The 26695-nt window shown below is 33.8% G+C and overlaps 1 protein-coding gene across 1 annotated transcript in view; it reads left to right on the top strand.

Moving 5' to 3' along the window:
- LOC129810085 (hemicentin-1) overlaps positions 1-18566 on the top strand; it is a 140440-nt gene extending 121874 nt beyond the window's left edge. Inside the window, exons 12-18 of the mRNA XM_055860342.1 lie at positions 1187-1310; positions 6115-6275; positions 6403-6544; positions 9952-10072; positions 10208-10422; positions 17616-17794; positions 17884-18566. Of these exons, the coding sequence (XP_055716317.1) occupies positions 1187-1310; positions 6115-6275; positions 6403-6544; positions 9952-10072; positions 10208-10422; positions 17616-17794; positions 17884-18075 (1134 nt within the window). The 3' untranslated portion in view covers positions 18076-18566. The remainder of the gene's footprint in view (positions 1-1186; positions 1311-6114; positions 6276-6402; positions 6545-9951; positions 10073-10207; positions 10423-17615; positions 17795-17883) is intronic.
- Positions 18567-26695: the final 8129 nt, after the last annotated feature.

The raw sequence follows: 26695 nt of genomic DNA, 5'->3' as shown, positions 1-26695 counted from the left end.
TTGACCACTGAGGAACGTGCATTGCCGCGCCGAAAGCTTTGGCAAAGAATCTTGTATTTATTCTTATTTCTGAGGGGAGAAGCACCACAGACGCACCCAGAAGGAGGCCTTCTGCCTGATTTTTGGAATACCTTAATTTGTGTTACCCGATATTCTAGAATACCATGTTAAATTTAAAATAGTTTTTTTTGTATATGAACAAAATTGTGCGTATTGGGCTTCAGGTTTAAAGCTCAGTAATATTGTCTTAACTCTCCTACCCAAGAAGCAAAATAGCTGCCTTATAGAAACAAGTATTAGACAAGTTTTTTAGTGCATTTTTAAAAGACTTAAAGTGAGAATTTTCTGTTGAAATTCTTATAGAAGCTCTTAAGATCCCTAAGAGTGCTCCACTTTACTAATAGTAATCTTAGTGATGGAAACAAGAGCGTTATAACTAAATAAAAAGATTTTTGGTTTTATAGTGCCTTCCTTAAGGAATTCTAGAAGACTATATTAAGAAAAAATTGCTTCTTGGGTAATTTTTTTTCAGTCAAGATTTTGTTTTTTGGAAAACTTTAACTTAGGATTAGATTATAAAGGTAATGAGGGGAATTGATCCATTAGATTCTGATAAACCAATAATATTGCTTGATATTTATGTTTTTGAGGCCTTCGGAAACTAGGTTAAACCTCTAGTCTGAAGACCAGCTTAATGGTGCAATTCCAATGAAAAATGGAAATGGAAGTCTTCGTCCTGGACACTTTTTTTAGTACATGACTGTTCTCATTTGCTTCTGCGTTATCGACTTTTCTTCTTATTTGGTTGTTACAGACCGTGAATACAGTCGTGACAGGAAAGTTATAGGACAGGATCAGTAAAATCTATAAGACAGAACCATATGGGAACAGGCATTCAGGACAAAAATTTCCTCTTTTGTTTTTTTCATCAGAACAGCACCATAATTCCAAACAACGGCGATATTTTTCTGGAATAAGAGTTAAGAGTTGGAAAAAGGACAAGAATAGTAAAATGTTGAATTGTCTTATCTTTCTAATGGAAGAGTTTAGTTCTCTACATTATTTGGAAATTCTCTAAATTTTCTATCAAAATCGAAAAGAAATTGAATTATGCCCCTGTAAAAACGAATGAGCGACTTGTATTGTCCTTGAAAATCACATTCGAAAAATATTTCTCACATTGCAGACGGGACTATCACGCCTCAACTATACTCCAACGTCAGATTTGGACTACGGGACCATTTCGTGCTGGGGTCGAAATGCCATTGGGGTGCAGAAAACACCGTGTGTCTTTCAAATAATTGCAGCAGGTATGATTTTTTATTGCTACCAAATGAATGCCACATTATATATATTTGTGTGTCTGGATTGCTCCCCATTTGCTTTAAATATTTATATGGGTTGTTGCGCAAATACTGCAGAGTGTCTGAGTTAGGAAATCTCTTTATGATAGTCTGATTCGTTGCACTTGCAATGTAACACTTCACACTTTCCATCAAAATGCCTCTAAAATGAATGAAGAACTAGTGTTGAACATACATACATAGGCAAGGTTTCAAGTTTGATCACTTTGATCATTTTGATTGAGGAAGGTTTGAGGTGTTCTACACGAGAAAGTTAGAATTTGTTTGCTGTCAGATATCAAGCATTCGTGCGTGATTTACATGGTCATGATGTAGAACACGAGAGGATTATTAATTCCTTTCTTGATGCTGTGTATCGGCTGCTTGGAGATGTTAGGAGACTGTAATAAATTATTTAAAGACACAAGTCTGTACAGAACCTTTCTTTTTGATTGGGGCAAAGAGGTAAAGTTCTGACGTTTAAGCTTTTCTTTACGCTTAGAACAGAAAAAATTGGTAGCAGAGCTTTTTAGTTTTGTCGAATATTCAAATTAATGATATCGATTGCACTATTGATCTATAATAGTCTTGTCTATAGTTTTAAACTTTTGGATTATAGTATTTTGAAGGTAATATTATTTTTAATTATTTGTAATTAATCCTTTTTTTGTATATAAGTCGTATTAATATCCCTTGTATGGGCTACAGACCTTAGGCCTACTCCTATGACTAAAATAGGAGATTACAATTTTCTGATACTGAATAAGTTTGAATCCTTATGAAAGTTCTTTTTTTGTCTCAAATGCTTCAATGAAATTATATTATGTTACGGTCTTATTTAATTCTACAATAATTATATTTTTGTGCTATGCAGTGACCAAAAATAACTGTTCGGTACTACCCCATGTTCGGTAGTGCCCCAGTTTTCCCTAAATTATCCCTTAATAATTACAGAAGTTGTTTGTCCGTTCGAGTTTCACTTATAATATTTAGGATTTAAACGATAAGCTATAGCACTTAGAAAATTTTGGGTACCCCGCTTTTAATTCTAGACCGATATCTTTTTTTATTCAATCAAATGGCAGGAAATATCCTATTTATTATTATTAGTAGAGTACACAGAAAAAATTGCTTTTGACATAAAAACTACAGAGTCAGAAGCTAAAATGAAGTAATTATAACACGACTTTAACTATATTTTACTACAATATAAATCATTAGTTTTCTTTATGTTAAAAAGAAAATAGAAATTTCCATTCTAAGCCGTCGCGTATTTTTCGATCTTTATGTTGAATCTAAAGTATATTCCCTTTGAGAATGACTTTAACATTAAAACAGGAAGTGTGAATGATTTAAACTCTTTTTATTGCTCGAACTCAAAGCAAAAGAAATATGATCATAATTTCTCGATTTTAATAACACTTATAAATCATCCTTGAAATGTCCCTTACTTATAGGGGAAATAGGGGCACCACTGAACACGCAGTAGCACCGAACACTGGGACTTTTTAATCAGATAGTAGACTTGCGAGGACGAAAACTGTAAGAATTTATAGTTACTATAGGGATGCTGGTCCTCTGAAGAAATGGTCGTCATTGGTCATCATAATTTGAGTGGTTTAGAAATGAAAATAACTGTTGGGTGCTACCCCACGTTCGGTCATGTCCCAGTTTCCTGTAAATTATCTCTTAATAATTACAGAACGTTGCTTGTTTGTTCGTTTGAGTATCACATGACATTTAGGATTCAAACGATGAACGATAGCGCCTAGGAAGTTTTGGATAATCCCCTGGATATTGTTTGCAACGCTGAAATAGCTGTCAAGATAATTTAAGTTTTAATTTTCTAGTAAACAAGTCTTTTGGGGCACTGTATAAGTTAGGGGGAAGTGGGGCACTTTTGCATTGAGGTACCTTTGAATTTAAGATTTTTTTCCTATTTTTAAGTGGAACTGGAGTTAACCATTATGTAATTTAGCTCAACAAATCGATTGCACAGCTCAATTAAATTATGATAAGCTCCACTTACCCCTATACCTCCAGCACGCAATTTAGATCACGAAAAATTTAAGAAATCAAAATTCACATTCCTTTTTTAAATTGTTTTGCATAGTCAATGGTGCTTTTTGGCTTTTGATTTCGATCGAACTAAATTGCATATGTTTTAAAGTTCAGAAGAAGAAGAAGAAGAGTACAAAAGAATGAGATAGACAGAACAACTGAGAGAGAAAAAGATGTGAATTTCGATTTCATGCAATTTATCTGATCTATATGATGTGCCGGTGCCATTAAAATAAAAATTGGTTACAAAAAATCAAATTTGAGCAGTTTTAGTTCAAAATCTATGAAGCATGTGAAAATTTAATGCTTATTTTGGTAAAGGGAAAATGAAAAAGTTTTCATTTCACCAACAAACAACTAAGAGGTTGACTATTTTGTATGAATATGTAAGTTTTTTTTAATTAAATATAATATTCTATGCCTCAAGTAGATCTTTTAGATCAGGATAGTTTCATGAAAGCAAAATTCATATCCCTTTCATTCTTATACTTTTTGCATATCTCTGTTTCACTCTTATGTACTCTTCTTCTTCATTTGAATGTCATAAACAAATTCTATTTTGTTTATTCTAATTTGGGGATCGAAAAAAATGAAATAGACATGCAGAGTGTTTGAGAAAGAAAGGAGGCGAATTTCGCTTTCATGCAATTCTTTGATCTAAATATCTGCCTGAACCATTACTGGGTTAATTTAATTTTTTATGTCTCTGGCATAAGGAAAATCTTTAGAGCAGGAAAATCTTGAAATTAAAATTCACATAATTTTTTAATCATTTAGTAAATATCTCTTTCACTTTTTCACAGTCTTTTTTCCATTTAAACGTCACAATAAATTCAATTTAGTTTAATCCAATTTTGATTGCGGAAGAAAATGAGACATTCAAAACGTTTAAAAAAGCGATGTGAATTTTGCTTTGAAGGAAATTTTTATTAAGGTGTGCCAGGACCATGTGTCAATTGATCAAATTTGCTTGTTTTTGTCTCTGGCGAGCCTGTCAAATCAGGTAAATTTCATGAAATCAAAATTGACATCTCTGTCTTTTTTTCTTAATTTTGCATACGTCTCTTCCAGTATTTCCTTGTCTATTTTGCATTCATTTTCTCTCTTCGAACGTAATAAAATATTTAATTTAGTTTAATCCAATTTTGATTGCAAGAAAATTCAATAGACTTGCATAACGTTTAAAAAAGAAATGGATATGAATTTTGCTATCAAGGAAATTTTCATGAAGGTGTGAAAAATCTATTACTGACCAAATTTATTTTTTTATGCCCCCGGCACATCTTTTAGATCAGTAAAATTTCATGAAATCGAAATTCGCGTTCCTTTCTTTCTTGAAGGATTTGCATAAGCATAAGCCTATCCCATTCTTTTGGATTCAAAATTTGACTGAACCAGATTTAATTCGGCATGATATTAAAAAGAAGAAGAAGAGTAGGGTAGACATGCAAAGCTTTTTAGAAAGAAAGAAAGGGACGAAAATTCAGATTACATGAAATTTTCTTGATCTAAAATGTGTGCCAGAGCCATTATGCTTCCAGTACATTTTTTAGATCAGGAAAATTTCATGAAATCAAAATTCATAGCCATTTTTTAAAGATGTAGTATATCCATCCTATTCATTCGTATCCTTCTTCTTATTCTTTTGAGCGTCACAATAAATTCAATTCAGCTTAAACGAATTTGGAGTGCGAAAGAATGGCATAGACATTGTCAAAACGTCTGAGAAGGAAAGGGATGCAAAATTTACCTTCACGAAATTTTCCTAACCTATAAAATGTGCCGGAAACTTTACTGATCAGTTATGGGTCCGGCGTACCTTAGAACAAGAAATTTTCATGAAATCAAAATTCACATCGCTTTTTTTCTCAAACGTTTTGACAATGTCTATATCAATCTTTCGCACTCTAAATTCGTTTGAACTAAATTGAATTTGTTGTGATGTTTAAAAGAAGAAATGGTGAAAGAATGAGATAGACATAGGCACTAGATTTGATAAGGAAGGGGTTGCGAATTTCGATTTCATGAAATTTTTCTGATCTAAAAGATGTATCAGAGTCATTATTTACTCAATTTAATTTTTACAGATTTATTTTTTTACTACTTATTTATTTTTCTTTTTTGTTTTGTTTGTTCAAGAAAAAATTGCGTATTTTTTAAGAATTCGTCAATTCTAAAAAAGTTCGATTTAGATAAAAGATATCCAAATTCAATTTTCAGGATGTAGCATTTTTACTTTGACGGTTAAGCATTATGCGAAGACTTATACACTTCTTCAATCCTTTTTTTGCAATTTCATATCTCGAGATGCTCTTCAGTCTTTTCATTCGATATTCATAATGCTAGAGGACTATGGAAGAGATTATTTATGCTGCGAAAATTTGAATACTATTATATGGAGACACGTTCTATATAGTGAAACGATATTGCGGCATTTTCCCTCATATTTCCATTCAACATTTTCTCTCTCTAAGTTTTGCACTTCTACCTATACCCCAAAAACCTATCTTCTCACAAAACTTATATGTACATATATTCGTGAGGGAAAAGCATTTGAGTTTGGTTATTAATACGAAACCATATTATTCTGCATGTTCCTCGAGGAACAAGCTGCTGTTGCCACTTTTGCCTGGCTCTGGCTGTTGTGGGTGACTGTGGTATGGAGTATGCTCATTTTCAGTTAAATAACAAACTTTTGTGTATGTTCCAGGTCGACCATTTTCCTTGCAGAACTGTACTGTTTCCAACCAGTCATCGGATTCTCTTCATGTTGAGTGCGTGGAGGGTTTTGACGGTGGTCTACCGCAAGGGTTTCTCCTCGAGCTGGTTGAAATGCCTGCACTCCGTTTAGCAAGAAATTTGAGTTTAGCGGTAAGATCTATACACTTTCCAAGATATTATTATTTGCCACAAGTGCATGTAGTATTGCATAAAAACGAAAAAAAAGAAAGAGATTCATTGGGTAGACGATAACAGAAGTCTACAATTTCATTTACAGCGCCCACCTGTCTCTTTCTTCATCGATAACCTAGAACCAGGTAGCTCATATCGCATAATATTGTTTGCTGTGAATCCAAAGGGACGCTCAGAGCCTACAATTATCGACGATATCAATTTCAAAGGAGTGGCAAAATTCACTGGTATGCTTATCTTATATGTTGCCGTCGATATATGTGTTTTTTGGGTTCTCTGGGCACGTGTATTGATTTAAATTGTTGGATGTATGTAGATCTTATTCATGATGTAAATTGCTGCAGTATAAAAGAATTGCTTTCGCATGCCTTTCACCATAAATTTCAAAGGAAGCTTTACGTGATAACAGCCACAACAGATACACCTTTTTGTTTCCTATCAGCATTATAATTATTTAAAACCGACTCATGTTTTATTCAACGCGCTCTGTTGAGGGAAGTACACTTCCTGAAAACTCGAGTTTACCCTGTATATAGTTCTATTGACTGTTCTATATAGCTGTATAAAGGCCAAAAAAATTGCCAAAGAATATAAGTATACATTTTTATTTGTATTTATGCTGGGGTTTTTAAAGCATCATCCAAAAAGGGCTGACCAAGTACGCAATACTTTGCAAAATACTCGAACGCGGAAGTTGGGTTAGCATTAAAATATTTGGCCAGTAGGGGAATTCTGTAAGGGCCTCGATAGACCTAAGGATTAGCCGAGAGACGGCTTAGCGTAATTATATTTGCGACAATGCAATGTTTAAACTAGTTAAACTATATTTGCATAATTTTCCACTAAGACTCGGCTTAAGTCGTAAGTCTGTCTAGGGCATAATAGTATGACAATGTCAATTGGAAAATTTAATTTCTTTTAATTGGTAAATTCGGAAGAAGAATCGAATAACCATTACATTTCAGTTTAAGTGCTTCATAGAGCTCTTTCCAATGGCTAATCAATGTTCACTATGCTTTAATCTTATTCTGTTCCTGAATTCACCATGAAAATTTGTCATATGACTTTGTCATATAGATAGATACATTTTATTCCCACTCTGTAACCTTGGTTGCGCCTGCCGACGCCTTACCATTACCGGCCTCCCCAGGTAAACGGCAGAAACACTGGTTCAATAGGTCGTATATGCCACTCATACAATCGAGTAGTTTACAGTAGAATTATGCAATTAGTAAATAATTTAATAAATAAATAAAAAAAATGAAAAACCACTAGCATAAGGCTATCATTTGGCACGAGGAGGGGGCATGGAGGACGAACACATCCACAAAGGAACAGAGCTGGGTTATTACTATATATTATATTATATTATTACTGAATTCCCCTACAGGACTAATTTCCGAATTTATTTGAGGAAGTTTTAGCTGAATTTCCCTATTGTGTCCTTTTTTGTGTACTTACTTACTTTTTAACCGGCGCTACAACCAATTTCTGGTCCTGGGCTGAGTCAGGACCCGTCGCCACTCTAACCTGTTACGCGCCACTATTCAAATTAAGATACATAAACGATTAATGATTTTCTAGCCGACCTCATGGCTTCTATAATTAAGATTTGTCTATGAACCAGTTTATAACCTTTTAAAAACCACTGCACCCAGACCGCTTATTTGGGTCCATTATGTACTCTCTCTTCCTTCATTATATCTTAACCCCAAGATGGTCGATCTCTTCTATATCACGGTGTCTCAGTGTGCCAGCTCTGCCTCGGATTTAGACTAGAAGTGGTGAATTTGTACACGCCTCTCTTTTATGCGGTCTTTAGACTATACGTTTAACTCAGTTTATGAAAGTTTCTAAATCCTAAATAGCAACCGATTTATTGGCTTTTGAGAATCTGTAAGAGCATAAGCCCACTGAAGTCAATCGCGTGGATGAACGCCTTAACCGCCAGAGGTTTCTCTAGAATTCTCAGAGTTCCACCTAACGATCTTACTCCCTGTGACGATCCAACATGAATTAACTCTTAAATTGTAGGATAATTATCTGGCGTGATGGATATTCTATGAGGACACCTCCGGTAATCGCCAATGGAAATTTTGTTTCACTTCAAGAAGATAAACAAATTTTCTGTCTTGCCCAGAGCTTTCGGCCCCGGATGTGGACCTTCTTCAGTGGTCAAATGGAAGTAAAAAAAACATAGTCTAGTCGACCACTGAAGAAGGTCCACATCCGGGACCGAAAGCTCCGGGCAAGACAGAAAATTTGTTTTTCTTCTTGAGGTGAAACAAAATTTCCATTGGCGATTACCGGAGATGTCCTCATAGAATAACTCTTAAATATTCTGCGCTCAAATAAGGGTGGCCGAACTTTCCGGTTACTTATGGCCCGGATGCCTTTTATTAGCTTTCTTTACATTACCTTCAGTGAGGCAATGGAACTATTTGCCAATCTCCCCTTCGTTATATTACTCAACCCAGGATTGCTGGGTGCCCACTTTGCCTTTGCCCTCCCGGGACTGATCTTCTCTACGATATCCCTCGCAAAGGGGTAACGTACAGCATAACACTAGGAACGTTTTTAAGAGAAATCGATGCCGCCCTGAGATACATCTATGATGTAAATTCGAATACAAACGGGGTTTCAACCGCTGTGGACGAGCAAGTGTTTACTTACTTGACTTTTATGGTAGTTCCTCCAACTCCTCCATGATAAACTGACAATGATATACTAGTAAAATTCTTCCCTTTCTTATGTTGATATCACCAACTAGTCGCACTTGTTCTGTTTCGATCACTGCACAACCTGGCACAACCCTTAATGCAGTTATCAGTAGACGGTAAAAGAGACTAAGCGATCTTAATCTATGTGATTTTCGGAGAAAGACATTATACAGTAGACTCTCTCTCAATCGGGCATATGGGGCAAAATGTCATCCAATTTATCGATAGATTTGGGCGTCAAAGCCTTTGTAAATTCCACAAAAAGCGCTTAATTATAAAGAATCATGATAAAATAAGAGAAACTACAATGAATTTGAGTAAATTTGTTTCATAATTAAACGTGAAAATTGGCAACAAAATTTTTCGCCCGATTGAAAAAGAGCCGATTGAGCGATAGTCTACTGTAGCCTCAAAGGGAAAAACCTTATCAGAGGTGAATGAAGAGAAAAAAAGTTAATGTTAATGATCTGGTATGCGACTCATTTATAAAATAAGGACCGCCTGAATTTGATTTTTATCTCTTCTAACGGAAAGATGGAAAAATTTTGCATTAATTTTCACAAAACATTATTTCCTCAAAATTGTATGACCCTTACGTGATACTGGTGTGGAATTTAAATTTCGATGTATCGAAAAATTCAGGTATTATATGTAGTGTTCTCACTCTACAGAATTCGAGCAATGAAAATACATGAATTTTGCATTTTTCGTTCAGAAAAAAAAAATCGAATAACAGGGTAAGCTAAAATAAAGGACCAAAAATTTACCATTTTTTATCTGTATTTATTGTTTTGCATATTCAAATTTGCCATTTTATAATGTTTATCCAGCATGTACCAGCACCAACAAAATAGAGGATTTTCTCCACCTTTCCATGGGTTAAAAAAAATCAATATTGTCTTTCTCATCTGCAGGTCCATCAAGTGTCAGTGTGCAATTATCTCCCGTCTTAGCTGGTTTAGCCCTAATAGCTGCCATACTTTTTACTGTAGTCTTTTGTGTCATAATTGCTCTATATCGCCGCAATTACAGCAAGTAAGTATTTTTATCGCTCAATTTGTGTGATACGGGGCAATTAGTTTTGTGAAAAATTGCTACCGCCAAACGAAAGGGAGGTACGATGAATATTTGATAATGAGAATACCTTTACTGGTCTCCCCACAAAAACAGGAATTCGGCGGTAGATCTGAAATCAGCCAAACATTTACAACTTCCGGTTACGCAAACGGTAGACTGTCAAATTGAATTGCCACCGCATGCAAGAACAGGCAGTGCCACAGTAACACCACTGGTTGGGTGTGAAGCCCTGCACTCCAATCCACAAATACCAGCAGAGCCTCCCGATGGAGATGACACTGATCCTGATGTTATACCTAATCAATATGGTGCGTATATTGTCCCCCAATATTACCGATACACTATATACCTTTTTTCCCTGTGATACCGCTGTGGTTGCGAATTGCCTCAAAAGTGGGTCATAGGGACAAAGAGGCTGATCAATTAATTAGAATTGACATGGACCAAATGTGGCTTTTTGGATAAATTCATCAAACACAATTGGTGAAATTGAAAGAATCAGAATTAAACCGCATGGAAAATCGGAATTCGTTTTAATATGTAGGGAGGATAAATCCAAGGGGAAATATGGTCGAATGTGGTATACAGATAATTGGAAGGGATTATATGATTACACAGAGAAAATTTTTCAAGTATCCAGATTCAATACCCATGGTATTGATTTTAATCCCACCATTTCAATACCAAAATTATCCCAAATTTTCTTGAAAATAGGTGCATATTGGGATTGATTTTAATTTCTAGAAGAAAGTTAAGAAATATTGGGATTACTTTTAGGACATATTGGTATTAAATTTATGAAATTAATTTTTTGAGGAGGAAATGGTATTGTTTCTATCTCAAATTGAGATTGAATTTTAGAATTCGTGGGATTAATTTAATCCCATTGCAGCATTGATTTTTTAAAGTCATTATTTATTAGGAAACAGTATTAATTCTATCCCATTCTGGTATTGATTCTATCCTATTTTGGTATTGATTCTATCCCATTTTGGTATTGATTCTATCCCACTCTGGGATTGATTCTATCCCACTCTGGGATTGATTCTATCCCATTTTGGGATTGATTCTATCCCACTCTGGGATTGATTCTATCCCACTCTGGGATTGATTCTATCCCACTCTGGGATTAATTCTATCCCACTCTGGGATTGATTCTATCCTACTCTGGGATTGATTCTATCCCACTCTGGGATTGATTCTATCCCACTCTGGGATTGATTCTATCCCATTTTGGGATTGATTCTATCCCACTCTGGAATTGATTCTATCCCATTCTGGGATTGATTCTATCCCATTTTGGGATTGATTCTATCCCATTCTGGGATTGATTCTATCCCATTCTGGGATTGATTCTATCCCATTTTGGGATTGATTCTATCCCACTCTGGGATTGATTCTATCCCACTCTGGGATTGATTCTATCCCATTTTGGGATTGATTCTATCCCACTCTGGGATTGGGATTGATTCTATCCCACTCTGGGATTAATTCTATCCCACTCTGGGATTGATTTTATCCCACTCTGGGATTGATTTTATCCCATTCTGGGATTGATTCTATCCCATTCTGGGATTAATTCTATCCCACTTTGGGATTGATTCTATCCCATTTTGGGATTGATTCTATCCCATTCTGGGATTGATTCTACCCCACTCTGGGATTGATTCTATCCCATTCTGAGATTGATTGTATCCCATTCTGGGATTGATTCTATCCCACTCTGGGATTAATTCTATCCCATTCTGGGATTGATTCTATCCCACTCTGGGATTGATTCTATCCCATTCTGGGATTGATTCTATCCCACTCTGGGATTGATTCTATCCCATTTTAGGATTGATTCTATCCCACTCTGGGATTGATTCTATCCCACTGTGGGATTGATTCTATCCCACTCTGGGATTGATTCTATCCCATTTTGATATTGACTACCCCATTTTGGTATTCTGGTGTGTACACTGTATCCACTGCAGCCCTTTTGCACTAATAACCAGGCAAAAGACAGCATACACTCAGATTTCACTTTAAATACAGAACACTCGCACAAGACACGTCATTACCATCCTCCTTCCCAAACCGATTCCAAAAGGACTATAGGGTATTGATTTTATCCCACTGAGGTATATATTCTACGATACTATGGTATCAGTTTTATATTATTAAGGTATCATTCTCATTCCCGATGGGATAGAATCAATTCCAGAGTGGGACAGAATCAATCTCAGAGTGGCATAAAATCAATCCCAAAATGGTATAGAATCAATCCCAAAATGGAATAGAATCAATCCCAGAGTGGGATAGAATCAATCCCAATCCCAGAGTGGGATAGAATCAATCCCAGAGTGGGATTGAATCAATCCCAAAATGGGATAGAATCAATCCCAGAGTGGGATAGAATCAATCCCAGAGTGGGATAGAATCAATCCCAGAGTGGGATAGAATCAATCCCAGAGTGGGATAGAATTAATCCCAGAGTGGGATAGAATCAATCCCAAAATGGGATAGAATCAATCCCAGAGTGGGATAGAATCAATCCCAGAGTGGGATAGAATCAATCCCAGAGTGGGATAGAATCAATCCCAAAGTGGGATAGAATCAATCCCAGAGTGGGATAGAATCAATCCCAGAGTGGGATAGAATCAATTCCAGAGTGGGATAAAATCAATCCCAGAGTGGGATAAAATCAATCCCAGAGTGGGATAGAATCAATACTGGAGTACCCTAAAGTCAATACTGAAATTATATGAAATTAATCCCACAATGGGATGAAATTAGAAACTCATTGTGCTGTAATAAAGGAAATTCAAGCAGTCCCGTGGCGCAACTGGCTAAGGCGTCGACTCTCAAGTGAAGATTTGCTGCAAAGTTGTGAGATCGAATCTCGGCCGATGCAAAAAAATGGATTCTTGGTTGGACTTTGCGAAAATCAATACTACATTGGAATGAAATTAATACCAAAATGGGATGAAAAAATCAATACTGGAGTACTCTAAAATCAATACCAAAGGGGGATGAAAATCAATACGAAAAATAGGATGAAAATACCCTAAAATCAATACGAAAATTGGGATAAAAATATCCTGAAATCAATACGGAAAATGGGATAAAAACACCCTAAAATCAATACCAGGATGGGATAAAATTAATACCACAATACCCTAAAATCAATACTAACGAGGTATTGATTCCAAGGAATATTTTTTTAATTAATATCTAAATACCCTAAAATCAATCCCAGAATGGGATAGAATCAATCCCAAAATGGGATAGAATCAATCCCAAAATGGGATAGAATCAATCCCAAAATGGGATAGAATCAATCCCAAAATGGGATAGAATCAATCCCAAAATGGGATAGAATCAATCCCAAAATGGGATAGAATCAATCCCAAAATGGGATAGAATCAATGCCAAAATGGGATAGAATCAATCCCAAAATGGGATAGAATCAATGCCAAAATGGGATAGAATCAATACCAGAATGGGATAAAATCAATACCAAAATGGGATAGAATCAATACTCATTGCGATTGAAATTTAATGATTTTATGGTATTAAATCAATGACAGAGATTTTCTTGAATTTAATCCCAAAATACCCTAGAATTTAATACCACGAGGTATTGGAGCCCTTTTAATACCAAAAGTATCCCAAAAAAGTATTGATTCTAGGGTATTTTTTTTCTCTGTGTAAGCATTAGTTTAATAATAATGATGGGCACAACATTGCATGGAGGAACTAGGCCTTCCCGGATACAGGATTTATAAACATGGATTATTATTATTTTTTTATACAGGGATTGGTTGTCAGTCTTACGTTTGGGAAATCAAGTACAGTGAAGCTCACTGCATGAGATTTGAATACCTTTGACGCCAGATAACGCTTGCATCATAAAGCGAGTGCCCTAAGGGCCCAAATACACTCAGACTGATCCTTGAGAATATTTATCCCAAACTGTCATACACTGAGGGGTTAGGATCATCGATTAGAGGTATTTTCCATCAATTTTATTGATCAAATCCTTAAATCGTTTCGAGGATCAGCTTAAGTCCATTTGGGCCCTGACATTTGACCCATTGATTGTGTACTCTTAGAAACAGTTAAAAGTTTCTTCAATTAATTGGATCCGCTAAATACGAACACGTTTTCTGGTTTTGGATTGTACAAATGGCGGCCATGAGCTAATACGGGCCAGCCAGCATATTGGGGAAAGTGCACGTACGATCCCAAGCTTCGCAAAGACTAAATTTTAGACCTAATAGGGGAGCCCGAGGCACAATTATTCAGTAAATGAATTTTTTAGTTGCCTATAATTTTTGAAAAACTTGTTTGAATCAGATTGATAAATATTTCAATCAATAGAGAGGGATTTGATTACTCTAAATATAATAAAAAGTAGTTTGTTTAATATTCTCTCTAATTCTACCCCTGTTTCCCATATTTAACTTTCGACTGTATTACTAAACTCTTAAATTATTTTGTTTGTTTCTTTTATTATTTATTTATGTATGAATCTTTTATCTGTTCGAGAAAATGTTTTTTTTTTGTGAAAAACTGAAAAATTTTTGCAAATACACTTGAAGTTCAATCGATCCATTCATGAATTTGTCGGTACATTTGGCAAAAAGGAAAAACTTTCTATCACTTTTAGTTTTCTAAATAATCGAAGTTATAGATTTTCACAAAGAATTTGTGCGCTTTCAATCCAACTTTCCTCATTCTCAACTTATGTTCCGTACAGATAAAGCTATTAGGAAGACATCTATAAATTATAGTTTTCGAGATAATTCAAGTTCTTCAAGTTATTGTTTTTTAATTATGTTTCGGTTTTTTAATTTAATATTTTCCTTATTTTAAAAAGAAATTAACCTGTTTTGGTTGTTTTTCGATTAAATGACAAACCGCGGTAGAGTAGGATACTCAACAAATTTGTCTTGGAAAAGAGAAAAAATAGTGGATAGACACATCTGAAAAATTACACCTTTTTCTCCAAGTTCAATAGGGGAAGTCTTTCCGGCTTCGCACACACTCTGGCTTCACACCTTATATTTTTCCTGTATTCGTTTTGTGAATCAAACCTAGTAGCAATATACTATATTTCAATAGCCAGCCTTAAGTCACACATTTCCTGAAAAAATAGGTCATATTCGATTAAGGAATGTGTAAAAAATATAAAGTGGTCGAAGCCAGAGTATGTGCAAAGCCTGAAAGACTTTCCCTACTAGTTTATAATTACTAGTAGTAGTAGTAGTTCCCTAAAAATATAAAAAAAATAAGTATAATATTTTAAATCTTATACGTATTAAATCAGAACATTTCCTATAGGGCACTGGATGATGTCAACAATGAAAACTTTATTACAATTTCTTCAATATCAAATATCTCCAATGCAAATTGTAAATGTTATCGTTCATGGAATGCAATAATAATAAACGTGGTATTGAATTATCAAATGCGTAGTCACGCGTTATAAACCATTGCCTATTACACTACAATTTGCTTATACGAAATATTATGGTCCTATCAATATTGTTATTCGTATAATTTATGTTGAAATGTAGTGACATTCATTATAGTACCTTCAAAGAGGAAAACGAGAATATTTGTGAATGTAATGGTTATGTACAAGGTGGTTTTTGTTTTATTTTCTGAGTCAGATATAAATAAATAAATTGAATCCAAAAAAGTAGTTTTATTGCGTTTTTTGATTGGCTAGAACTTTGAGAGTTAAGAGTTAAGTACATATATAAAAGTTTAGAAAATCAATAAACTAAATGGAAGGTCAATCGGACTTAGCTTAGTTTGAATTTATTCTTCATATTCCTCTTGAAATATGGATGCTGAGTCTTCAATGGTTTTATAAAGTTTTTTGATAGGTATTCGTAATGAGCTTTCTAAATTTTCTTTAAGAAAATCAAATATTTATTTCTTGAACTAAGTTGGTTTTAGGAAGCATATTTCTCAATCGATATAAGTTTTAATTGGTTAAAGAGGTCTTGAACACCCTGAAAGAAATATTCCAAAATGCTTAGGGTCTTTGTCATCCTTCTACTATTGGTTAACTGGTTTAACCCTAAACCTACCAACCGTTTTTAGTCGTTTTTCCTAGCGCCCTCGGTCTCATAATAGACCGCTGTAGGTAGGGGGAAATAGGGCTAGGGTAGAGTCAGCCCTTTTGGCCATGTAAGCACTTTTGGCCACCTAAAGTAAAATCATATTGTAAGGCAATTATGAGTTTATTTAGAACAAGAAAATGGGTCTTATTTCGTGACTACTAATCTAAAGAATCAGAAAACCATATTTGATTTTGTATCGACTTGATTAATTCTAAGTTATTGAAAGAAATTCTCGACAAGGTAAACAATCACTAAAAAAACATGGGATTCTTAAGAAACTTGTTAACGTTAAGAGAAATTGTTTTGCATTATTTCATATTTTTGATGAAAATATTTGATGTTATTCAATGAAAGTCCATTTGTTAATCAACTAAATTTTATTGTGATATCATCCTTAATAAGATTTTCTAAAAAATTAAATGAAAATCGGATGTGGCTAAAAGAGCTTACTTTTTTCGGCTGTGTAAGTACTTTTGGCCATTCATTTTCCCATACATTTTACACGTGGCGCACCTCGCGGATTTCAGTATAAACAATCGTGACTTTTGATTGATTTTTACATCAAATAGAAAATGTGCAAAAAGTCGTTTAAAATACTCTAATAATCACATAAAATTAGAGTTAAACAAGAATAGGACTTTTTGCTGTATATTTGTGAAAGTAATCGAAAGCTATTTCTTCTGTTATTTTATTAAAATTCTATTGGAAACAAGTGGCCAAAAGTGCTTACACACAATGGCCAAAAGTACCTACAAAGTGGCCAAAAGTACTGAAACATGCATAGTTGCATAAAATGCATTTTTCAATAAAATATCCAAAAAAATTAGGGAATTCTCTTGGATTATTAGGAAGAAACGGCTTTAAGGTATCTTTGTACAAAATTTCATTTTATTTAAATAAAAATTATAAAAATTACAAGAACATGAAACCTTATAGTGACCAAAAGTACTTACTCCACCCTACATTGTTAAACGATTTTTTCGCATATTTCTAATGGAAACTAGGCTTTAGCATGATGTTATTTGTATAGACAAAATAATTGTCGATTTAAATAAATTAGTCGTAAGATCCAGCTTAATTTAGAAATAGGCGAAGAACTCGTATAACAATCTAGCCCCACAATTCAAACTAGCCTCATCTCCTCCTAAGAAATTCATCAAATTTTTCTCGGAAAAGGGGAAAAGACAAAAATTTAAACACTGAAAAATATATTACATACACATTTCAAGAAATTAATAAAGTTTGATAGCAACATGGTACCATTTAAATATGTTTTAATTTTAAAAAAGTTTTTAAATCGGTCAATTTGACCGGTCTTGGTCGATTTACTGATAAGGAAATAGCGTTCAGCTGTTTACAGTAAGTTCATGTTTTCTTTGCAGAGAGACGTCCACTTAAAAACTCCATGCAGAATCCCCTTTTTCGGAGTCCTTCAACGCGACTCATTCAGCGTGATTCTCTGGATGATGACCGTATAGGAGACGGTGCTAGTTTAGTGTCTGTGAATGGTGGCTCGAGTAGTGACATCCATCACTACACGTTTAAGCCTAGTAAACAAATTGTAAGTCAGAGTCTTGAACTTTTGGCCCTTGGCACCTTCCCTGCTAAACTTTATGTTTTCTTCTTTGCTTTTCTTTTTCGTCTCCACAGAGTTATGCAACATTAGGTAGAGTAAATAAGAATTCTACGAGTTGTAGCCCCATGGGACAGGCTCTTCCGCTGCCACTTGGTGTTGGATTGCTGAGTCCAAATCAATCTCATGTGACATCATCACTGAATGAGTACAGGTTTCGACCAGAAGTTGTCACAACATCAAATCGAATACAGGAAAGTTGTATATAAAAAAAAATATACTCAATTTGATATAATGTGAAGTGAAAGTCTGTTTATAGTGCTTAAATAAATAATAATAGGAAATTGGTTGAAAAGGAATATCATGTTGAATTGTGCTGAAATGTTAGATGAAGGCTTGATGAAAAGTGACTAGAGGGGTGAAAATTGGTCTAATGACGGACAAACCCAGTGGACAATAAATTTTTAATGTTTCCCCATTTGTATCAAAATCTCTCAATTATCCCATATACATGCACATGTTAAAGAGGGAGCAATAATTAAGATAAAACATTCATACAGAACAACATAATCACATGACAAAGCTCTCTACGCAAACATATCACTACATTCGGCTGAGAGATGACACAAACCAGTGATAAACCTATATCAGTTTATGATGGATGAGATTCTTATTGATATCCTACTAAAAATTCTGTTTTCAACTGGAACTGAAGGACCCAATTGGAATTATTTCTACAATTTGTAAAAAAAAAACAAAATCAATTTCGTGAAAAGAATAATAATAGTTCGAAATCGAGGTATTTCGAGTCATGTTGCGAAAACAGATCCTTAGGGCGACTTCAAAATATTTTAATGAGAGTGAGTATGATGACTAGACGACAGCTGTACTTTTTATAACTAATTTAGATATTTTTCAAAGGCCACATTCTTTTAAGAGTATCACAACACTGAGAAAAAAAAGAGGGTGCGATTAACTTTTTTTCCTCATAACTTTAACACTTTTTAGGTGTAAAAATATATCAACATTTTTTAATGTTAATTTTACACCTTTTGAGGGTAAAATCAACATGAAAAAAGGGTAACTTTAACCCTCAATACACCTAAAAAGGGTAATATTTACACTGATTTCGGATCAATACTGCAGGGTAAAATTAACATTTCCGGAATGTTATTTTAACTTTTTCGGATTTCTCTCAGTGAATAAATGGCGCAAGAATGCGTAAAAAGTCGATATTTACTTAATCTAGCAAATTATCATCCCCCCTTCAGGTTTTGGGTCAGTATTGTGATTTTTTTTGACAAGGAATAATTACAATACTTTTTCATTTATTCCCAAATACAATAATTCAGACTAAATTAGTATATAATGCTAAATTATTTTCTGTCGCCAAATTTTAATGATACTGAATGAATTCAAAACTGAAGAAAAATTCACTGAAAAATGTGTTTGGTTTGCATTTTCTTAATTTTACCTCTTTAGCAAAGTACACACTTTTAAAAGTGTGTACATACTTTGCTAAAAAAAAAACTCTGTGTGCACACAAAATTAACTTTCAGAAGGGAATAAGATGTTCACATTTACCCCTGAGAGTTTGCAGATTTACAATGGATATTTGTATGATGTACAGTATCATAATTTTAATTTTTCAGGGTATAGGGGAGACTGGGGCAAAAAGTCACAAATTGAAAATTTGAATATTCAATATCTTCCAAGATAAAAGAGATAGCGGCTTAATTTTTTTCCATAGATGGCTTCCATAGACCTTCTTCAAAGTCGTAAGTTACTTAGAATTCGAACAAGGATTTCAGAAAATAAAAAATATTGTAATTTTTAGTCCTATTTTTAAAATGTTTTCCTTACAGCAGATATCAATTTTGACCTACTTATTTTCCAAAATTGATGCACTGGTAAATATTTCCTAAGTGATTCGGACTCCTTGAATACGAAACCACTATCTATTTTAGAATTTTACAAATATTCTTTTCTCCAGAAATCCTTTTATTAAAAATTACCACTTGGGGTAAAATGTAACAAAAGGTATGGAGCAAAAAGTAACAAAAACCGAAGCAATTTCTGATGTCTCACGGGGAGAAGAAACGTCATTTCTATGTTTTCGCATTTCGTAAGTCCCCAATGAGAGTTCACAAACATTTACGAACAGTTTTACAAAATATTTTTTCTGTGTACGATTCTCTTACTCTATGAGAATGTCATACAATCTTTAAAACTTTTGTGTGGTAAATTTGTGAAAAATATTCGTAAACCAGATTCATATCAATTACTGATAGCTTTATACAGCTCTTTAGTTCCATATTCACTTGTTTACAGGTTTGCTCAGCAAAAGAGTTTACTATGAAAATTATCATATGACTTTGTCATATTGTTATAGAATACTCATTGCGGAAAACTGAATTATTTTTCTGTTTCCTGATCAGAATCTATGTAGAGCCTACCAAGGCTTAAATACGAGATACTCATCATATTATTTTGAAATTATTAATCTAGCCCAGATACCCCTATAACTTAATTACTTACTTACTTAGGTGGCTGCAACATCCCTTTAAAGGACTGTGCCTCTCACACTAACCTTCTCTAGTTCTGGCGACTCTCCAAGTTTTCCCAATAATCTTGCTTTTACGGGGAGGAGTTGTTAGCCCCTCGTCCAACCCATTCTAGTAGGACCAGGATCCGGTGTTCGTTACCCTTGGGTTCGTGACTTCCCATTGTGGTTGGTTACCCAATCTTCAATCACTCACCTAAGTGTACCGGGGCCTACCAGGCATCTAGTCCGCTTGGTGGTAAACATAGGGATTAAGGGGAAGATGCCATGTATCGAATTACCCCCCTCTCGCTTTATTTAGACCCCATACCCCTATAACGGCAAAGAAAAATTCACGAAGTGGTCGAATTTAAGATTTTAATCGGGTTGAGAGCTACAGTGCCCGCTCTTTAATCCGGATCGGTGTAATCCGGACGAGTTATCGATGGTTACATTTAAAATCATTTTGAGGTCATGTATGCATGTGTGTTCAGCAGTGAAAATGAATTATCATGTGAAGTTTTTTTTAATAAATGTAGTATAATGACATAGAATTCTCTAATTATGTCTTTTTAAGATTCTTTAAAACTTTTATTGTAATTCTAGAAAAAAAACCTTTAATTATATTTTCGAGACGTTGAAAAATTCAAAAAAAATCCATCCGGATTACCAATCGGACATCTGTCATATTGTCTCCCAATCATCCGGATAACGAAGCGGGCATTGTATAATGTTGTCTGGTCAAAACCATCTAAAGACATCAAATTCTAGGTAAGGAACTGGTGTGATGAGTTGATTTTGAAAGATTCCGGTGATCACCAGTGAGATTCTTCTTCACCTCAAGACTAAAACACCTTTTTAATCTTGCCCAGAGCTTTCGGTCCGGATATGGACCTTTTTCAGTGGTCGACAAAAAAACATAGTCTTAGTCGACCACTGCAGAAGGTCCATATCCGGACCGAAAGCTCTGGACTAAAAAGGTGTTTTAGTCTTGAGGTGAAGAAGAATCTCACTGGTGATCACTGGAATATTTCAAATCGACATCAAGTTCTTTTTATATATTGTAAGCTCTTTTTGCAGAAGTAAAACCCTCAAAGTTCAGTTCGATTTTAGATCTAGAAGTTAAATAAAATTTAAAATTTCCCTAAAAATGGATAGAATAAAGTGTAGGGGAAAGTGCCCATGCTTTGCACTCTTTGCACGGTCTCGAGCTTCGTAATGACTAAATTTTGCCTATGTTTTTCGTTAAATGAGGCTCATCGCACCCATACTTTGAACACTAGTGAAAATTGCCCAGTTTTTAAAATATATTGCGGAGTCATATTTATTGAGAAGTATAGGAAATACTTAGTACAATGCATGGGAACTTTCCCCTACCTTCAGAAGTCATGTTAGGTGTTCGGTATGTTTTCTGCTGTAACATTTTCCTTTATCAGTCGCGATTCTGGATGGAATTTTCATCAAGGCCTAATTAACAATTTTTTAAATTCACTTTTAGTACTCATCGATCACTAAATGCTAACTGATTTTAATTCAGCCGAAAACATATGTATTTTCAGCTGAATTTTGCTAACCTTGAAATGACACTCTCGAATCAGTGCCATTGCGAAGTATTGGTTAGCATTTTTTGTTCGAGAACTGCTGACCGCTCAGCATATTTTTGCTGATCGATTCAGCAAAAATCTGCAGAAAACGCTCCTTTTTTCAGTTAAGTGTGTTCGATGGGTAATTTTTGTAACTGTGGTGAGTTTATAAGTTGATATTTTTTTGAAAAATTATACCTAATTCATGGTGCCTCCAGGGTCACTCTTATGATCTCAATATCGTTTCGTATCGATTACAGTAGGTACAATATAAGAATCTCATCTAAAATCAAGCAAGAGGGGAAGAGTACAAGAGTTGTAAATAAATAAATAACAATAAATTGCGAGTGAAATGGCATAATTGTGCTTCGATATACACCTGTACAGGTATTCACTAAAACTGAATGTTGATAAGGAATATGCCAATCACGTCGTGGTAAGAAGTGTGAGCGGTTAGAAAGTTGTGTGAACTTTAACTAAATGAAGGACATCGAATGAGAAACACGAATAAAAGAATTGTTTGTTCTGCCAAAATAAACATTGTGAGAATTGTAAAAGCTGTTTTGCATATAAAGTGATTTTTTTTTTATTCAACCCATCAGATACATTTTCGGTTTTTTTTCCTCCCCACATCCCCCTGAAATTCACCTTTTCTTTTCACCACTGTGTTCAAGTGCAAAGAATTTTCTTTTGAATGATGCTAAAAGGTAGTGAGCCTGAAATAGGTGAGAAACACAAGAAAAACATAGGAAAAAATATATATTCGTTTGCGAATGAGGTTAGGATAATGGTAAAGTGCTTGAGGAGGTTCATGTTCAAACGATAATTCACCACATCTCCTATATATAATTCTCCGAAACATATCTCTCTAACTTTTCCCCGGGTATGTCTAGATAGATATTTTCTTTGACAACTCCAACGACATCAAGTATAATTGAATACTTGAATGCATCATGGGAAATTTTGTGGCATGAGACAAATTCATGTTGAGACACTAAATGCATTGAAAGTGATTTTGTATATGAGAGTCTCATTATTAAATTAATTATTATTGATCCAAAAACTACGTCTTCTGTGTACTTCGAAACTTGATCAATCTAAAATGTGAAAATTCTAAGTGATTGTGAGAAAAAGTATAAAAAGAAAAACCATATCAAAAATTTGACTTGAATCAATTGAAAAATATTTTAAAGTGCCAAAACGACCTAAAAACAAAAGATTTTAGAGGTTAAAAAATTGTTATTTTTAAAAAAATATTTATGTTAAATTACCGATTGTGAACGAAATACAATGTATTTTACAATATAGGTCAAGCAACAACACACAATTATTTTTGTTTGTAAACTTTTTTCTAAACCTTCCGGAAAAAATACTGTGCATGTGCATTCAATCTCATTGAACTTTTAGACAAATGTTTACACAACAAAAATAACTGTATGTTGTGCAATATTTCTTAAGATTTAATTTTATTAAAATTTGTTGTCCATCTGATTCCAAAGGGGTTGCAACTGTTTTTACTGTAAAATGTATATATGAGTCAATTTTAAGTACGATAATACTTGTGAGAAATATGTAGTAGAGGGCAAAATATAGTCAGTATGATAGTATGAGTCATTATGCAAGATCTACTGGATATGTAAAAAGGAACATTTTATGGTAATGAAAGAGAATAAATTATTGTAAAAACAATTTTTTGCTTTTTCATTTTTATTTTTGACAATTTTGATCAGGATCAAACAGACATCAAGGAAAAATGGATTACTAAAAAGTGAAATGTTTTAACAAAAGGTTGGTAATGTATTTTTCTATTTCTATTCCCAGTAAAAAATCAAAATGGTTAATAAATAAATCAATTTTTATTATTCAAGTAGGGTAAATTAAGCTAATTCAAAACCTGGTCCAAATGGAAATTTTTCGCTACTCCAAATGGAAACGTCAATGTTTGCACGATAAATACAGTACTAAATTATTATATTTATATATTTTCTATACCACAGTTTCATCATTTAGTTAATTTTGCTCCAAATAAAGTGAAAATCCATTCTTATTCACAAATTTTAATATGTTAATTTCTCAGAAAAATTAAAAGTGTACCTTTTCACGAACGAATTTTTCATCGATCGACCATGTTTTCCAATGAAAAACACAATGAGGTGACTTTTGTTTATTCATTTTGTTTAACATATATGTCATATTTCTGGCTAATTTTAGTTAAATTAAGTGGTAACCTTTATTTTTAACGGTACGTGAAGTTTTCAAATGAAATAATTACCCATTTCGTGAACAAAAAGGGTTTTTCTGAATTGTCTGGAAATGCTTAAATTGGAAACAGCGGAAATATGATTTTTTTAAAGGTATTCTTATTGTACAGAAAAATCGTCAATCAGAGCAAATGATACTCAAATCATCCAGTTTTTTCTCAGTGGAGATAGGAAAAATTCCTGCCTCCACCCAGAATCGAACTGGAGACCTCTCGTTAACTAGACGAGTGCTCTACCAACTGAGCTATATAGCTTTAGCTAATTGCATTGTGCACTGAAATCGCACAATGCAATTGGCGAGTGAATTGCACTTCAAAACTCGAAGATTGGTGCTAATATACACTTTGTAATAAATTATAAGTACTTTCCGTTAAATATAATTCATTTTCAATTTATATGTCTTTAATGGAAAGACGAGCCTAAAATACTTAGAATGTTAGAATATTTGTTAAAAGGGTTAGGGCGTTTAACGTCTCTTCACATAAAGTTGATTCCTAGCCATTCCCAGGCAGTATTCTGGATTTGTTTTCGCAAACCAATTGTTTCTTATTCTTATACGTTCCCTTAATACGAAGTAACAGCTCCACGGTAATGAGGTTAATTCGATATTTAAGTAATAATCCCATGGACGTTTTAACTTTTTTGCTCATAATTTTAACATATTTTAGGTGTAAAAATATATCAAGATTTTTTTATATTAATTTTACTCCTTTTTAAGAGTAAAATTAACATGAAAATCAGTAACTTTAACCCATAACACACCTAAAAAGCTTAATATTTACACCGATTTCGGATCAATACTGCAGGGTAAAATAAACATTTCCGGAATGTTATTTTAACTTTTTCGGATTTCTCTCACTCAGTGTATCTGACAGATCAAAACTACAGCTACAACATACGAATATGGTAACCCAATTCGTGTCATATGGGTTAAGTAATTGAGAAAACATTATTAGATGGTATTCAAAAGTGGTGCAAAGTGCAGCAGTAATTCTAAGGAGGATGTCGGGTTACATTGAGCTGGAGCTACATTGAAAATGCTATTTTTCGCGTATTTTTTAAAGAAGCTGAACCTAGCCGTAATTTAATTTAGATCCAAAATTATTTTGTCTATTTAAATTACATTACATCACAGATCAACTTCCATTAGAATTATTAACCTTACGTCAAGAGAAAATCATTATTGTAAAATCAGTTAAAAATATCTGAAAGATTCCCATTTTTTCAGAAAATTTTAAAATTTTAGATGTTATACATAAATGTAGTGTTAAGAAGGCGAAATCATTTAAAAGATTTTAATCCGCTCATCGTGGAACACCTATTATAGTGTGACTCTAAAGCTTTAGGGGAAAATTCGAATCTTTCTGAATTGAGAAGAACAAAATACTCTGGCAAGCACTGGAAGAATGGAAGATTGGTCTCTAGAGTCTTGTAAACCTTTCACTACAGGTCTCCTCTTGTGTAAGTAAAAAAACTTGGTTCACTTGAATACCATGCACTTAATTTTAAGTTGGACCAAATATAATACAGAATAAATCAAATAATAACAATATTATATCAATACACTTATTAGGGGTGACTTTTGTTTTTGTTACATTATTGTTATTATAGAGTTAAGTTCAGAAGGGACTTGCAAATACATCGTCATTTTCGTCACTAAAAATATTAAGTTTTCATTAACATTTTTAGTTATTTCCGTCCACTATTCGTCAGTTACATGACATATGCTGAGCTTATTTTTCAGAATAAAATGATAAAAGTGCCGGGAAGGTTATTAAAATATAAGACATGACAGAAGGTAATGTAGCGTTACCTTCGGATGACTCAAGCTTCGCACAATTCAATTTTTTCTTTATGTTCCTTATGGATTTCATCCATAGCGCTTTTCAAAAAATTTGAGGCATTGGACTAGCTATTAAAATTTAATATTATAATGCGCCAAATTCATTTATAACACATTGGAAAAACTGATTTGTGTGAAGCATAAATCGTCCGAAGGTAGCGCACTTTCCCCTAATTTTTGATAATATTTCGTTTATGCCATAGTTGTCAATTTTCGTGTGTCATTTAATATGATACCCAAGAATAAAGATATTATCGACCATTCCTAAACTCATTCTGAATTCTTCAGTAGTTTTTCAAAAACAATTTTCTTTAGATATCCCACAGCTGTGGTGAACTTTGAACTTCATCAACTGATCAATTTATGTTGGACTTTTTGCATGTTAATCTTCAAAGTGAAAGTTCAAGTGCCCATCGTAATAAGATTCCTACTCAGCAGTTTTCCACCCAATAATTTTCATATAATATTTTATTTATCATAATTTTTTGTTTACTTTAAACTGGTAAATAATTTAAAGAGTAAAATCCATATTGTAAATGTTCAACACCTGAGGAAAGAAAAAACAAACCTTTAAAATATCAGAAAGTGGAGGAAGAGCACAAAGATCAATCCTTGTTTGAAATTTGTTAAGAGTGATGAATTTCTTCATTTGAAAATATT

The sequence above is a fragment of the Phlebotomus papatasi genome, chromosome 1 (genome assembly GCF_024763615.1).
Source record: "Phlebotomus papatasi isolate M1 chromosome 1, Ppap_2.1, whole genome shotgun sequence".
NCBI classification, from domain to species: Eukaryota; Metazoa; Arthropoda; class Insecta; order Diptera; family Psychodidae; genus Phlebotomus; species Phlebotomus papatasi.
Note: the sequence above shows the minus strand (reverse complement) of the source record. Positions and strands in the feature narration are given on the sequence as shown.